This window comes from Molothrus ater, chromosome 6 (assembly GCF_012460135.2).
Source record: "Molothrus ater isolate BHLD 08-10-18 breed brown headed cowbird chromosome 6, BPBGC_Mater_1.1, whole genome shotgun sequence".
Lineage (NCBI taxonomy): Eukaryota > Metazoa > Chordata > Aves > Passeriformes > Icteridae > Molothrus > Molothrus ater.
In genome coordinates, this window is record NC_050483.2 from 37,503,059 (window position 1) to 37,520,320 (window position 17,262).

The 17,262-nt window shown below is 40.8% G+C and overlaps 1 protein-coding gene across 1 annotated transcript; it reads left to right on the plus strand.

The window, feature by feature from the left end:
* The first annotated feature begins 286 nt into the window (after positions 1 to 286).
* FAM177A1 (family with sequence similarity 177 member A1) lies at positions 287 to 16,681 on the plus strand. Its single transcript, XM_036383675.2, is given in 6 exon segments — positions 287 to 356; positions 359 to 549; positions 4,579 to 4,755; positions 11,785 to 11,851; positions 13,546 to 13,643; positions 14,462 to 16,681. Coding segments are annotated over 6 exon segments (816 nt in total). The 3' UTR covers positions 14,675 to 16,681.
* Positions 16,682 to 17,262: the final 581 nt, after the last annotated feature.

Consider the following 17,262-nt stretch of genomic DNA (forward strand, 5'->3'; position numbering starts at 1 on the left):
TCCTGCAAGGCTGAGCAAGGGTGGTCCTGGGCTAGTAAGCCCCTTAACTACTGGCAAGGAACTCCATCTGCTTCTTAAAATATTATTCTATTATTTTGCAGGTTTTCACGCTATTTTGGGGAGATGATGTGTGTGTTGCCCCAGAACGGTGCTTTTCCCTCAGCGCAGTGAGGGTACGTTTCCGCCTCTGTGGCGGTACGGCTGTCCCTGGCAGCCCGGCCGCCCTTGGCCTCTCCCGTGCCTCCCTCCCGGCTCCGGTTAATGCCGGGCTGCGGAGAGAACCGAAATGACCGAAGCCGGTGGCGGCGGTGCCCCAGTCTCTGCCGGCCGGGTGCCGGCTCCTGTTCGCGGCCGGCCCCGCGGGCCGCAGGCACCGCCCCGGCGGGCGGTGTGACAGGCGGTGCCGCCCGGCCGCGCTCGCCTCCCCGGGCCGCGGCGGGCCCGCTGCCGCCCTCCCCCGGCGCCGCGGCGGGCGGGAGGATGGAACAGGGGCTGTCCGCCATCACCCTCTACTGCGCGCCCGCCGCCGGCGCCATGGAGCCCGAGCAGGTGAGCGGGGCCGGCGCGGCTCCCCGGTCGCTCCGGGCGGGCGGCGGGGCCCGGGCGTAGCCGCTTCCGGAGCGGGGCGAGGCCGCGGCGGATCGGGCCGGGGCGGGAGTGGTGGCCGCGGCCTGAGGCGCCGGGGGTGCGCGGGGCTGGGGGAGCCCCCGGTCCCCGCTGTGGCGGCGGGGTGCAGTGGCCCGGCCGCGGGAGAGGAGGTCTGTCTGTCTGTCAGCCAGTCTGCCCTTCTATCCAGCGCGCTGTAATTACAGACAGCGCGGCGGGCACGCGTGTCTCCGGTGTCTCCTGCTCGTCGGCGGACAATGCCTCTGACAAACGAGCCTGATGAATATTAGAGTGAGACAGGTTTCCACTTCCCTCCGTGCTGTCAAGTTGGCGAAGGCGTGGGAGGAGGTCAGGGACAGCAGCTCTTAATTACAGCGCAGCCCGGCGAGCTCCCTGTCCTGCCGCTCCTCGCTCCGGCCTCGGCTGCGCCCTGGGTGCTGTGGCCGCTGCCGCTGCCCCTTCCCCGCTTGTGGTGCCTTTCCGAGGCTTGTTGGAGGCTATTTTCTAATAGCCGTCCTCCGTCTCTGTCATCTTGTCTTTTGTTTCTGAAAGACTTATGCTGTTTAATTTCAGTTGAAACACAAGGGTGGAAAGTCAAACAAGCAGTATGAAAAAAAAACCCAAATCGCTCAAGCCTAAACAACCCTCCTGCCCCCGAACCCCAGCCAAAAAAATATTTTCAAAAAAATCAGTAAGACAGCCAAGATAGCATTGTAGAAATATTTTTCATTAGCTGTTGCCAGCCTTCCAGTGACTAGCAGTATCTGGTGAGTAGATCTATGCAAATTGAATTACTCGTCTTTCTCTGGGAAAGTGGGCACTTTGGTTCTTTGGTTCATAAGCTCTTACCAGGATTCCTGCATTTGACAGGTTAAATGTCAAATGCAGGGTTAAAAGAGGCCAAAGTCAATAGCCTGGTCTCTCCCTATTTCATTTTACTTTTCTTCTTTGTCTCTTTCATGAAACTTTATGTTATTGCATCACCTAATACTATTTGTGTCAGCTCTCCCAGCTTGCCTGCAGGTGTCCAGGCACACCTTATCCTTAACAGTAGTTTATTTATTTTGGCATTTTATATGCGGACTAAAATTCTGTTGTGCTGGGTATTCTATCAGCACTGTCAAGATTCCCTGCTCCGTCTCTGTTTCTGGTCAAAGGGTGAGGTAGAGTAGGTGTAAAGAGGATAAACAAGGAACAGGAACTTCAGATCCTGACTGCCTGACAGGTAAGGTTTGTATGTGTGCCATAAAGCCAAGAAAAATTCCAAGGGGACATTTAAAAGAAAGGGGCAGTGGCCTTACAGTGTTTACCGAGTGCCTTAAGAGTGTTAGCTAGTGTGGCAAAAGCACAAGGCTGACCAGCCTTGGTGTCTAGCAGTTGCCAGAATAGAAGCCAAAGTAAATACTTCTGTGACGTGGCCACAAATACTGAATCTTTCAAGACCATATAATGTGTTAGAGAAAGAGGAGCCTGTGGGAAAAAAATGAGGTCAGAAACCTGACTAAAGCCACACACTAGAAGAAAGGTCTTTGTAAAAACTTCCTAAATTGGAAAAGAAGATCATATTCGTAAAGGAAGATCAAAAGTATAAATTCTCAAATAAGAAATACCGTAACCTTTGAGCTGTAAAGTGAATCTAGTTGATAACTCTAGAATAAATTTGCATTACCACAGTTTTGGAAAGATAAAATTTATTGGTGCTGAACTTTCTGCTCACACCTGGGAGCGTTTATCAGCTTTTATTGCTGTGCTGGTGAAACTTAAAAGGCCAGTGATGACTAAAACCCATACAGGTTTGTTGACTAGGTAATAACCAAAACAACAGATGACATGCATTATTTTATTTAATGATGTAGGACTTTGAGCTAGATTACTAAGGGAACCAGATTCACTGTTCCTTGGTGAATCCTTGCTCTCTTGAGCTACTGCATTTGTCTGAAATGTTCTACCAGTACCAGCTATGTGGAGTTGCTTACTGTAGGGAGTGTGAGTGTGGGAGGGGTGTTCAGAGAACTAAAGCTTGCTTTTAAAACTTGAAATATTAAACCACATTTTTTTAAAGTTAAAATATTTGAAGCATTTGCACTAAATGAGCCACAATCAGATTAAGAGACTGTGCTTTTAGAAGAGCTCTTAAGGAGGGGCTCACATTGCTTGCTATTATTAATCACAGTGATATTTATGATGTGTTTGCAAGAAACAGTGCTCTTCAGTACTGTGCCTAAATATAAAAACAGTGTCATTGTACGATGCCAATAAAGTAGTGTGGAATGTTAATGAAAAGCTGATTCTGTGGTGCTTTTTGCACAAAAAGATACAGAACGGAGTCCCGGGAAGTGGCACTTTTATAATGGCAGCAAGCAGCGCTCCCTGGGCTCAGGTTGCTTCACTGTTCTCAGCATTTGTGTTTTTGTAGCTTTGCTCTGTTCCCAAGACTGATAGACAGCAGAGAGATTGCACTGGGGCCCCAGATAGTCAGTTTTGTCATTCTACGTGAAAATGTGATTCTGCCTGAAAATACTGTTTCAGCTGAATTACCCCATTGAAAACTTGCTGCTGGATTCTGCTCTGCTCCTCCAGGAAAATGCCTGGAACGTGCCAGCCTGGCCAGAGCGGTGCTGGGGAGCTGAGATGACTTGCAGATTTGAGGAGCGGCGGTACAGGGCATCAATCACTCGGAGCGATGGTGAATGGGTGCGCTCCCTCTCCACGCTGTGGAGCTCTGCCTGCCTCCCTCCTCTTGGTGGGCGCGGGAAGAATCCGTGGCTGGAATGAAGGAAGCAGTTCTGCTCCCCAGGACCCTCTGCTGCCTCTCTCCCCCGTGCCCACTGTCTTTCCCAGCTAACCAAGCTGCTTGCCTTGCAAAGCTGTGTTGTGTAATCTAGCATGAGGATGAGGATGAGGATGCTGTGCTTGCAGTGATTAAGGGATATTTTACAGCTGTGTGATAAAATATGTATTTTTATTTATAATTTTGAACTGTGCTCTATGGAGATCATGAGGTTTGTGTAGGGAAGAAGCTGGAAACTGGAATGCATTTTATGCAACCTGGATCCTGCACACACTGTGCCTGTCATTCCTTATGATACAGTTTCAAATTACATGAACTCATGCATTTTTAAAAACCTTCATGGTACATTAGAAACATGTGGTTGGCATTTCCTAACCTCTCTGGCCTTCTCTATATGACAGAAGTGTTTTCAGCACAGTTTTGTGCATTTGATGCAGCAGCATCTAAAAGCTCTACCAAGATGAAGACTCTGTTTTGATAGCTGCAATACAAAACCTTACTAAAATTCTCTGCCTGCAGGAGTGACTAGCCTAAGGATTTATTGACAGGCTTCTGAACTAGAAGTATATATTCTTAATTCTTGTGACCCAAAGGCTGCATTGTAGCATTCAGCAGTTGGAGGACACAGCCAGACTTCTCACTTTGTATGTTCTTAGCCACAAAACTAAGTGTTGTCCTTTTAGCCTGGTCCCTTGCACTAATCATGGTTGCTGATGAAAGCCCACAGGGGCAGATTCCTCCATGCATCTTTTTAAATCTTGAGCCTGGCTGCTTAGTTATTCAGTTCTCTTTTGTGTTAGAGGTGTCTGTCTGAACTTGCAAAGAGGCAGCTACAGCCTATGAACTACTTGATTAATTTCATCAGATATTCATTCCAAACCCAACCATAAATATTAAATATTTATTCAATAAATATTGATATTTCTATGCTTATCAAATTATTTAATGAAACATGACCCCCCAGAAGAAACCTGTTTGTTACTTTTAGAGAAGGGATTGGTTTTTACATATCTGCAAACAAGAATGTTTCAGTCTTTTATCTACAGGCAAGCTCTAATAAGTGTCCACTGTAAATGCTAATTAATCTAAAATATTTTAAATATCTCATGAAGTTTGTTAAGGGGGAACTTTCCAGTTCCAGAAGCATGCACTTGAGATAATGATTTTTTTTTCCTTTATAGCAAATTTCAAAGGGAGAAAGCGGCTTTGAGAATGTGGAGCTGGGTGTCATAGGAAAGAAAAAGAAAATTCCAAGGAGGGTTATTCATTTTGCAAGTGGAGAAACAATGGAAGAATATAGCACAGATGAAGAGGAAGATGAACAAGAGAAAAAAGACCTGTTGCCACCTGTAGATCCTGTAGGTATTTTACTTGATAAATAACTACTTCTGGTTTGCTGGGCAGCTATAAACATTTTATACTTAATTTTTTGTGTCACAAATCTGATACAGTCTTTCTCTATAAATTCTAATAATTTGATTGGCTTAACAGACTCAGAAATCTGTGAAAAGTATTACTGGGCAGTTTTGTCCTGGAGTTCTCTTCCAACTAAAGTAGCCTTATTAATTAGAAATGGGTTTAATTTCTTCACAGTTATTGTTTGTCCTCTCCTGCATTTCCCTTCAAATAATACTTGCTGTGTTGATACAAGTAGATACCTTGATTTATACTGTTGCTTAAAAAAAAAATGCAAGGGAGACATTTTTTCCTTATGTTTGTTGACACTGAATAATTAAACCTGTAATTTAGGGTCACCATAACAACAATTTTATATAATTAAAAGAGTAAAGGAGGGAAAGAAACAGATGACTTGCAGAAATAAAGGAAGACTTGTGTAATTCATGATACATGAAAACCAGATTTTAAAGGACCTGCCGAGTCCATGTAAGTAATGTTCATTTGTATTGATGAGATGTTGCTCAGCCTGTGAATGGAGTTTCCTTTTATTGGTCCAGATTCAAGTGAAGTCTCAACAATTAAACACAGTAGTGTGCATTGTAGCTGCTAAAATGCATTTTCCTTTTTGTCAATGATTGTAGATCTCGACATAGAGGTAAAATGAAATATGTAAACTGTTTTATTCTGTTGGCCTGTCTGATAAACTATTATGTAGTGATAGTGTGATTGCAAAGTTTACAGCCACATGTGCCAACACCTGCAGCAGCAGCTGCCCCCCCTCTGGCAGTCAGTCCCAGAGAAGATCCACATCCTGCTCTTTGTCTCTCCACATGCCCAGTCTCATGTTTCTTTTATGGCAGACCCAGAAACTTGTATGCCAGCCACCTCCACCCTTCTGCAACAATCCTTGCCTCAGTAAATTGAGTCTGCAGTCCTATTCCCTGCCTGCTGGCAGACTTCTCTTCTTGGCCTTCTCTGCCCGTAGTGAGCTGGAGGCTCCCAAAGTGGCTGTGTCCTCCCTGCTGTGCTGCTGTGTGGTCAGGCAGCCAGGAGCCATGGCTTTGTGCAGGACTGCTTGTCCTGCCTGGCTGCACGCTGGAGGCAGACACTGCTGTGGAGCTCCTGGTTCCCACACTTCAGGGAAGAGGCCTTGCATGCATGGACAACAGTGCCCTGCTTTCTACTTGACATTGCTGTCAAGTAGAATGTCTACTTGACATTGTTGAAATGACTCCTGCACCATTGTGTGGGAATCCATAATTAAGAAATGTTGTGATTGAAGCTTTCTATTTACCCTACAGGTAGTAGACCCTGTATTTATTAGTATGTGTATCCATCCTGGGAGAGCTTGGCTTTCTTGAAGGGACTGAAGATTTTGCCTTTCTGCTTATGCTCTTCTGAAGAACTGGTGGACCATAAGAGGTTTGCTCTGACTGCCAAGCAGTACCTCTCTTCCCCTCTGTAAAATTAGTTTATCTTGAAAAAGAAAAAAGGTGGGTTGAGGACTAAGCTCCAGTGAGATTGTGGGAATTCAGGTGGGATTGGGGGTTCCACCAATAGGTGAAGCTATTGCAATGCATTTTATGTGGATGGATGGCATTGCCCTCTTTCTTGGTAGGCAGTTATTGTATACAGCAAAACAATAACATTAGCTTGATAGCAGGTAGGATATTATCAGCATTAAATACACACAAAGTATATAGTTGGAAAAGAACTGTACTGCAATCACAAACAATGAGTGAGATGTTAAGCTGCCTTGCTGGGTACTAGGGTGGTTTTTTCCTCCTTAAGGATCTTCTCAAATCAAAGCAGGAACTGTGAACTTTCTGACTGTTATGGTGATGTTCAGGTATCTTCAGAGTGAGGTCTGTTCCCCACTTGGCAGTCATGTCAGATATCTGTGGATGTCTGAGAGATTTTAGTTCCCAATTACAATGATCAGGGAACAAGATGTGTGTAGTTTTTTGTGCCATTTCCTGACAGTAGAAGAGTTCCATGGTGATGCAGTGACAGAAGGCTCACAAGCCTTGGTGTAGGTGTTGTGAGGGCAGAGACATGCATGCTGCTGTGCACATGGACACTTAACTGAAGAGCCCTCAAGTGTGCACAACAGCCAGGAATGCTACATGATTGTTCCCCTCCTTTCCTAACACAGATTTCTTTTCTGAGTACCAAAAACAATATTGTATGGTGGAGTTAAGATTGCATTATTCTCCTTTTATAGTTTATTAAGTCCTTAATTTTGAATACATTTTTTAATAAAAGCACCCCCCAAGCCAGGGTAGTTTATTGTGAAGCACTCTATGCCTTATTATGTATTGCTTTTTACCTCGGACAGAATGAACTTGATTAGAGCAGGGGTTGCCATTAAGTGAGGCTTACTTTATCTCCTGCATGCTTTGTGTATCCCAGCTGAGCCAGACAATTGAAGAAATGCTAGTCCAAGCTGAGCTTTGGTGTTTTAGCCAACAGCTGCTTTTAAAATGTTTTTTTTTGTAGGATTTCTATAAAAGCAATTAAATAGTCAGTTTGCTGAGACCAGCATGTCTAAAACTTGTTATCTCAGTTGGGATACAAAAAAGTATGTTTCAGGCAATAGCTGTTTCTGGACCAGTTTATTTTCAGAAAAAGCACATTCAATATTTTGAATAGAAACTTTCCTCCATGAAATATCAAAGCTCTGCTGGTATTAGCCTCCTTGCAGTTTCTGAATGAGTTTAAGGGAAACAAATATTTTGCTGTGTTGTAAAGAAATGTCTTCAGTAAGTACCTTGGTTTAATTGTGTTTTACAGCTAAGCAGACAATGCCAATGTGTTTCTTACTAAGCAAAGTAATATGTATATATCCTGGTAATACCATAACCAGAGCACTTGGTGTGGTGGATTCCTGTTACTCCTAACAAAACAATTCTCAAAAAGAGCTGGGTTTTAAATTTTCTTTGAAAGAACTTCTAGTGCTTCAGTAGGTCAGCACTCAGTTCATTAACATTGTTGGACTGGGGTGCCCATTCTATTGTGCTTTGTGTTTTTCAATCCAGAACACAGGATATTATTTTTTAGATAATAGCATTCAGTAATATCTGAATGTTCTCACACTGAAATTCAAATGCTTTAATAGCATAGATGTGGTTTTGATTCTTTTGTCCTAAAATGTAGAGGTTTGCACTCTATATATATATATATATATATATATGTATTTTCTTTTGGTTTTGTCCACCAAAACTTTATTTTGTATTAATTAAGAAGATAATCCTTCTGTTTATTGGTGTAAACTCTTTGCTGTATTCACCTATTAGATGAGTGGGCAGAAGGTGGAGTGTAAGTCTGCACAGAGGAACTGTGAGCAACATGACTTTGGTGTGATAACTTTGGAATCCATCCCAAGAAGACATCTGCAACAAAGCTCCAGGAGGGATTTGATTTTATTAACCTTCAATGCTCAGAAAGATTGAAATACATCCTTGCAGGAAGGTTATCTTGATATCCTGTAGTTAAAAGGGCTTTATCTTCAAATAGCAAAAATTTCTCTCTTGAGGACCATTGAACTCTGGTTTTCTTTTAAGAATTTGAGGATGAAGGAGAAAAATAGTCACTGACCAAGTAATAACTACTCATAATATGGTAGAAGCTCTTGATGGAGTATGGTATGTGTGTTCCTGATCTTGTTTTTACTGGCTTGTCTTAGATGCCACAGTTTTACATGGTCTTACACAAAAGAACCTATTGAACAGTCATTGATTAAACTAATTAGCAAATTAATTGAAACTTTGTCTTGGCACAGTAAACAATAAAAGAGTATATATTTGGTGGTGTATATTAACTATTAATTACAGGATTTTGTTTTTGCCAATCAGGATATTATTATTTTTCTCATTTTGCCATTTTCTCTGACAAAAGGAAACCCTACATACCTTTGAAAGTTTAAGTGTTATTAGGGCTGAAATCTGTGAAAAATAAATACATATGTGGATTGTTCAGGAACATGGTGCATTCAGAAATTCAAGAGAACATGTGTGTTACCTTCAGCAGTCCCACACTAGGAAACAAAATCATAATACATTATTGAACCAGAGGCCCCTTGATTTTATCAGTGATTGAATCCATTATGTGCATTCCTATTTAAATTAAAATGATGCATTAAGATTTTTTGTAATTTAAAAATCGGTTGTCAAAACTATGATGTTTTCCATTTTGACAACAAAATGGGTAGTTGAGTAATATAATTAAACATTGTTTAATTATATTAACATTATATTACATTAACATTGTAGAAACATCCACTAAAGAGACTGATTGCAGGAGAAATACTATAAACAGTGTATGTGTTTCATACTGTCCCTTGTTTCCTGTCAAGAAATGCAATATTGCTATGTCCTTGAGTTGATTAAAGACTGAAGATGAAGGCTTCTCTGGCTGGCCAAAGAAAGCTGCCATGCAGTGTCTGCGTATGTGGTTCTGCAGGTCTGTAGGACCTGACTTGGGTATGGTTTTCCAGTTTCCAGCTCAGTGTATTAAAGCTACTTCACTGACAAGGATTAATTTGTACTGAGCCATTGCTTAAGAGTCCTGTTCGTGTCACTTGAACGGTTCCAGTTTCCCCAGTACCAGTTCTTGCCTCACATCAGCCATTTCTGCTTCCCTCTCCAAGGTGCTCTGGGAAGGCACCCAGATTTACCCTGAAGATATAAAGGGGGAATGTGTGGAAAAAGGTGATGCCTTGGATGTATTCCCTTGTTCCTGCTTGTTCCTGGTGGTTTACTCTCCAAACCTTTCTCCTGTTGATTTCCTGTGATGTGGCCTCTCATGATTTTATATTGCCTTTTGAGATGCTGGAAAGAAAGTTACTTTTTAAACTGAGGAGTCTGGCAAAGCCTGCCTTGTCAGGGATGAGGAAATGTCTGGTTGGGCTTTGTCAGAAAGCAGAGGTTCCCATGAAGCTGAACTTAGAAGTGCTTCCAGTGTACCAAACTGATTTTTGGCTGTGGTGGGGGAAGAGTAGCAATAGATTCTCTGTGTCTGCTGAGCCTCAGCTGTTACCCACATTTGTGTTACCACAAACTTGTCAGAATGTTCTGGGTCTGACTTACTTCTGTCACATTGAAGCTCAGCTTGTCTTTTCACTCTGAAATATTATGGGGGCTCTTGTAACTTCTTTCTTACAGCACACAGCAGGCCCTTGTTTGTCCTGTGCCCTGCATGAATGCTTTTTAACCTTGTCACCTCATCATGAAGGATTGTGCAGAGCCCTGCCAGTGCCATTATTTGCACCTGTGGCAACAAGTTTTTCCAGCACTTTTTTGACTTCTTCAACTGAACAAACTCCTCGTTAGCCTTTCTGCCAACTGAGCACATAATCAATGAGCTGGAGGTGCTTTTGTGTGAGTAGGATAGCAGCTGGTTTTGCTTACACTTTTACCTTGGCAGGACATTTTCCATATCCACTGCCAAAAATATATAGCATCTGGCTTTTTGTCAGCCTGCCCAACTTGAGTTTGTGGCTTGACAGACAATTCTTGTTGTACTGATTTGTAGAGATGATGCTTGGAAAGCACCAAAGTCTAGTGCTTGTGTACATATGTACTGAGGCTATACCAGATAGTTTCTGTAGCTGTATTATTTAAAATGATACTGGTTGTTGCTGTACACATATCTGTTAAATAAGATCATAGAAAAAGGTTACTACCAAACAGTTCTTAGTAGCAAGTTATAAATACTTACATAGCTGAGTAGAGCTCATGTGTTTTACTTAATAAAAGCTAACACTTTGAATTGCTACTTTCCAGAAGAAAGGTACTTCTACAGAGATCTTTTCTGAGGGGAAATATGTATCAAACAGCTTGCCTGAATACAGCAGCCTGTTAACTATAAACATATTTTAGTTCACTGTGAAAGTTGAATTTGCCTTTTCACAAATGGGAAAGCCTACAATTTTTTCCTCATTTGCTTGGCATCTGCTTTTCCCCCTTTTATTATACAGTTTGATTTGTTTTTTTCTTAAACAGATAGAGTCTCTTCCCTGAATGAAAAGCATAGCCTGTGCACACCCATTATTTTATAATTAATTTAATTATAAATCTTTAATTTACAATATATATATCTATGTATCAGTTCATGTGGAGGCTGCAGTATTTTTGCTGTAGCTGTGAATACACCCCAGTCGTGCAAAGAGCAATTCCTTTTGTCTTCCTGGCCAGGCCTTCCTAAGCAGCCTGCATCCCTCCACAGCAGCACTCGGTGCATTCACTGTATCCCTGGGGTCCTGATGAGATCCTACCCCTGCAGCAGCACACAGATCTCCTCATGTTTGTGTCCCATGTTGTGTGCCCTGGTGTGCAGGCTCTTCAGAGAAACTTCCTCACTCACAGGCAAATGCTTGAGGTGACCCAGCTGAGCCCTGTTTATTCCCGGTGTGTTCCTCGTGGTTCACAGCACCCCAGGGGCTTTGCTTGGCTCCATCGCTCCCTCAGAGCTGCAGTAACTCCCCCCCACTCAGGGCTCCTGGCTTTCTTTTCCAGGTGTAATTTCAAGGGATTATTTCTGTTTGGTTGTAAATGTTTTAAAGCAGCCTCTTCCTCAGAGGTTTGAAGGATTGATTTGATTTTAAACAGTCTTTTGCAGTTCACTCATTATTGTAATGAGGGACTACTTTGTTACCTCACTTCTCCTCTTGGCCTGATGGAATTCAGAACGTTGTGGAAAGCTTTTTCTAGCCAAGCATTGAGTTGGCTACTTGTCATTTCCCAAGTCTGGAAGCAGGAAACAAAAAGCAGTGAAAGAAATTTTCCCAGAGGTAAACCATGGTTATATCTTATGGTGATATTTTGCTTCACTTTTCTGGTCTATACTTATTTTAAAGCAAAAACATGGTAGTAGCTGGAAAACAGAAAACATTGCAGGTCTTTCTTCTACAGCCATTTTCAGTTTTGCATGTGTTATTTTGTGCCATGGCCACACAGCTGTACATACTCACACTACTCTTGTTCCTGCAGACAACACTCACATGGGGACCCTACTTGTGGTTTCACATGCTGCGAGTTGCCACATCAACCTTATCAGGTATTGCTTTAGTTAATTCTTGGGTAAACCAGAAGGGGAATACTGGAAGTCACAAAGTCATGTTGACAAACTGTAAATCATCTTTGGGTTCTACTTGTTTTTTCAGGAGTATGAATTGAACTGTATTTAATCTGTGGAGACATACTCTCCTGCCTTAGGCATTTATAATTTTTTCTTTTTTTTACTTTTAATAAACAATTCTTGCATGGAAGAATGAACAGAAAATACTCTTGATGAATGCTTTTCCCCCTTTTTCTTCATATGGAGATAGATTGATGTTGGCAAGGGAATATATCAGTTTTCTATTAGATTTTGTATGGAACCATTTTGTGTGATGTTACCTGGAAAGAATGCTGGCTGGTGTAACTAAACTGACAGTTTTTCTGAAGACAACGAGAAAGTATCCCAAGAACACATCTGGTTGTGTGCTGTACTATGAACTTCTGAGGTTACAAAATAAACAGGACTGTTGTCAAGGGTACTGCACAGACATTTATTTGACTTGTGGACCTCTTAAAATTTTGCCAAGTTTTAAAAATGCTTGTCATAGTCTGTGTTCTTTCCAAGGTAAAGTATCTTTACTGGGTTTTTTTCCACAAATATTATGGAGCTTCTGTCATTGTACACATAATTTTGAATACTTTAATATTTTTTGGCAGTCAGTTGTATTAGTTAACCTATCCTTATTTTTAGAAATGCCTTTTCTCTAATGTACAGTGTAACTATATTCCTTGATGTATCTGTTCTTCATATGCAAGGGTAGATATTGCTTTTCCTTTTTTTAGAAGCCCTTTATGAATTTGACGATCAGTCCTTTCTTCTTTGCACTTCAGTTTTGGCTCTTACCCCTGTAATTTGAACTGGTCTTTTGCACAGCACTCAGGATGCCAGGATATCTATAGAGTTAGTTTTTCTGAATGTTCATTGAAGCAGTCAGTGACTGACTTCTGTTTTTTTCCCTGAAGATGACTAAGTCATTTGCATCCTTGGGGCAGATTTACAATTTGAAGTGCAGAATATTTGACTTCTTGCCTGTCTTTACTCGACCAGTGTTATCTGCAGCCATCACCGTGGCAAAGAAACTGACTGACACAAGCTTACCTCTGCTCCATACTTCTGACTGTCCCCTACCTGTTTTAGCAAAGTAGCACTGAATGTAGCCTACACCTTGAAAATTGAGACAGCTGAAACAAATATTTTATTAATCCGTTAGTATGCAACACAGAACATTGTTAAAACTGACTTGAGGTATGCTTATGTCAGTAAATCCTGTCTGGTTTGCTAGTACCACCAGATTGAACTGCCAGTACAGTTGGTACCCATGTACTTTTGTCTAACCTTAATTTTCAGTTTAAGTTCAGCTCAAGGCTTACCCTTTAACTGATTCCTAGCAAAACAAACTTAGATCCAAAGCTGAAACTAGAAGAATTCAAACCCTATCACCATGTATATTTTCACTGAATTTCATATTCTTCTCCATTTGTTCATTCTTTATCCTAAAGAGCAATTATTAGTATATTCAGCTAATAATTACCTATAAGGAGATAACCTCACAGGTTTTTGTGGTATTTTGTGAGTGAAGTAGGACTAGAGAAAACCATTCAGGAAAGATGGTGATAATTTTTATAATAAAACAGCATACAAGAATTTTCTTCTAGATACTAATCCTATGTAAACCTCCCTTTATTTTTTAGTGTGTGATTTCCTGGGGGAAAAGATTGCATCTGTTCTGGGAATAAGCACACCAAAATACCAATATGCCATTGATGAGTATTACAGAATGAAGAGAGAGGTATGTGTGGGAGCTAGGGTTCTTGCACTCCTCTCCCAACTTGTCTTCCCTGGTACTCTAAAAAATAAAATTTGTATTCTAGCATTAAAATGAAGCTTTAGACTCTCAATTCCAGCTTGCCTCCAGTTTTCATTTGATGCATGATTAATGCTTTCTTATCCATCAGCCTTTTCTCTCCAGCTCATCAGTCTTAGAAATGGGTGGGTGCTGACCTCTGTTCTGTTTCTCTTGTACCATGCATTCTTAAATCAACACTGTGAGAAAGTTGGATGGACAGCTGCTGAACACTGAAAAAGGGGTATTGCTGCTAGCAATACGCTTTCCAGCTCTAAAACTTGTTCAAGACAGTCTCAAGGGTAAATTGAACACGAGGTTACTGTTTGTTCTAAAGCATAAATGGCCAATACTGATAAATAGCCAGTGCTTTAGGCAAGATAACCTAACCCTTAATAATCTTCCTTTAGAAGAGATTGAAAACATATTTAAAGCTTTATTACTTTTTTTTTAATTGAGAGCTGAAAAAGCTTTAGAGGAGGTAGACCTGTCACTATTGCTGTTAACTAAAACTGCTTCTCTAGATACGTGTCTTTTTTCTGTGTTTAACACAGTTTAATCCTTCACTTTTGGGGATTTTTTTTTTCCATAATGGGAGTGGAGTTTGGAATGTACCTTATCTTATGATCAACTAGTGACTCTTTTCTAGTGGAACAATTGTCCTTACCTTGTAATAGTAACTATTATGCTCTTATGGAAAGACTTAATCTAAGTAAGTGGTAAATAGTAAATAGTAGCATATGAATGTGGTTATCTCTTTCTAGGCAGAAGAGGAGGAACAGGAAAACAAGATGTCAGAAGCAGCAGAAAGACAGCATCAGGAGCAGCAGAACAAGCCACAAGTTGAAGCTCCTGTCCAGACAGACCAGCCTGGAGCAACAGCATGCTCTTCATTCGTGAATGTAAACTTTGAAAATGAGGGAGATTGCCCACCCACTGCGGAAAATAAACAAGATGTAGTTCCTGTCCCTCCTTAAGTGTAAAGCTCTGTATAATGTAGGAAATAAGAACTGTCAGGTGTCACAATCTGCCTATAAACAGGAAAAATAGGATTATGCTTGTTCAGTGAAATACAACTCCTACCATTCTTATTGATCAGGAGAGAGCTAGGCGATGTCTGTTCAGTCAGTCTGCCTAATAAAGGCTGAGGCATTCTGCCAAATTGGCACTTCAGTTAAAATGAAAATTGCACTACAACATTTGGTCTAAAATGGAATGTGTGAGCTAATTTCTGTGTAAAGTAAGTAGAAATGTCTTTTCTTTGAATTGCTGTGTCTCTAACACCTGTGGATTGCAGAGGCAGTGCTGTTTCCTACTTCTAAAAACCTGATTTGCACATTGTTTGCAACTTGGCTCTCTATGAATAGATTAATAGGAATTAATATCCTGTAACTCAAAGGTAATTATAATAGAGTCTTATCCCCCCTATTTATTGTCACTGTTGTATGCATGTATTTTTTTCTGTCGTTAACACAAGAGAAAAATGTTAGATTTAATGTTAATTAGATTAAAGGGTCCACTGAATTTTTGTTTATCAAGTAAAAAAATCCCAACTTCCAGGAGGCTATAAGCATCCTTATGAACTTACTAACAGGTACCAGCACTCTTAGAGGCTAATAGTGATCAGCTGCTCCAACCAGTGCTGTTGTAGCAAAGTTCAGAACTAACATCAGTCTAAGATGTTCTCAAGCCCAAGAATTAAGAGACCCAGGTGCTTGAATGCATGCTCTCAGTGGTCTGGAAAAGAAACTAAAGTTTGCTAAATGATATTAAGTGCACGGGACCCTCTATGTAGTACCAGTCTAGAACTAGGAACTTTTTTGGACATAGATTACACAAGTCTGTGTACTTGAGTAACCTAAACAAACTGTGTGTTGAATGTTAAATTGCCAGTAAGGGATGTGCCACTGCAGATAATTTTCATCCTATTAGCACAGAACACATAAATAACTAGAAACAACAAAACCAAACTTAGGACTCTTTTCTTCTCTTAAATAAATACGTGATACTGCACTTACAAAACCAGAAATTTTTATTTTTGTCTAAATGAAGTGCAGCTCCACATCTAATACCAATTAAGACTGTTTTACTGCAATGACTGTACCTGTAGCTTGTAAAAGGTGAATAGTTTACTTTGCAACAATCAGATGTCATTGCCCCAGTCATTTTCTGTGGACAACTGTTGTAGGTAAAGGAGCAGAGAACCTGCACCATTACCATGTAGAACATTACTTCTGTCCTTGAGATTTATTAAAAAAAAAAGTTAAAAATAGTCCTCAATGAAATTGGGTTGTTGGGTATCGTGACGTGTCCCTGGCCTTGCTCCCACTGCCAACTAAGGAGCCTGATGTAACACCACAGGCCAGGTAACTTGGCTCTTAGTTTCTGGAATTCATTACATATTTCAGATGACCCTCTGCCTGAACTAATGTCCTGTACAGCACAAATTTTTCCTCTCATCTCTCTGTAGCTCTCCAGTACTACAGAAATCTAAGGAGGAGGATTCAATCATCAGCTCTAGTCCATCTGTTTTGATACTCCATTCTTTGCCTTTTCTGAATCGTAAGACAGGGTGTGCTGACCACAGTGTAAAATCACTCCTTTGCCTTGAACATCTGCAAGGGAGAGCTTGATTCAACACTGAGGGAATACACAGAAAACCTGCTTGTTAGGAGTTCATACAGCATCAAAGAAAGAAAACATCAGAGATCTTGAGTAATACTTTGACAGCTGAAGGATACTTTGCTTTTCTTCCAATAAGTTAATGTCAGTTTGGTTTTTTTTACTTCCTTTCCCTACTATTTGTTGCATAACAAATGCTCTCACTGCCTTCTTTGTATGAAATACTGTATTACTCACTGTGCCTTAACTTAATCCTTCCTTTTTTGCGAACTGTATGAAAGGGGTTACTTTCATATTGGTTTAATTTTTCTGTAAATGCATTAATTGGTTATTTTATATTTAATATAATTTTTGAACTGGAAGTTGGCTATGGATTTTCCTTTAAAACTGTGTGGGCTTTGAAACTTTATGCCTGTACACAGGTGTGTGTGCCTGGTTAGTGTTTTCATCTTCACTAAATCACACATCCTGGTGGAATATTCAGGCACCAGATTTCAAAATATCATTTTACTCCCACCCCTTTCCTTAGACTCTCATGTGTTCAGCACTACCTCAAACTAATAAATAATGCAGGATTGTAAACACTTCTGGCCTGGAGCTATTGTAATTCTGTCTGAAAGCTGAAACATTTCTCTGGCTTTCTTAAGGATTAAGAGAGTTTTACAGCTTTAACTGCTACTGCTGTAGCTCAGTTGTACAATTAAGATAGATTACATAAAATACTTGCACAGGAAGTTAACTTGGTGAAAGCCTGTGTACAGATGTTTGGATTAGTTTTAACTAGATCTAAAGCTAGTGGAGTTTTATTTCTGTCAATGAACCTCTTAAAATTAGGTAACTATCCAGTTCAATAATTTACTTATCCTCCCTGTTACACACTTAGCGCTGGTCATGCATAGAAGAAAAAGGCCTCAATTCTTTACTTCTTAATGAAAACTTTTGC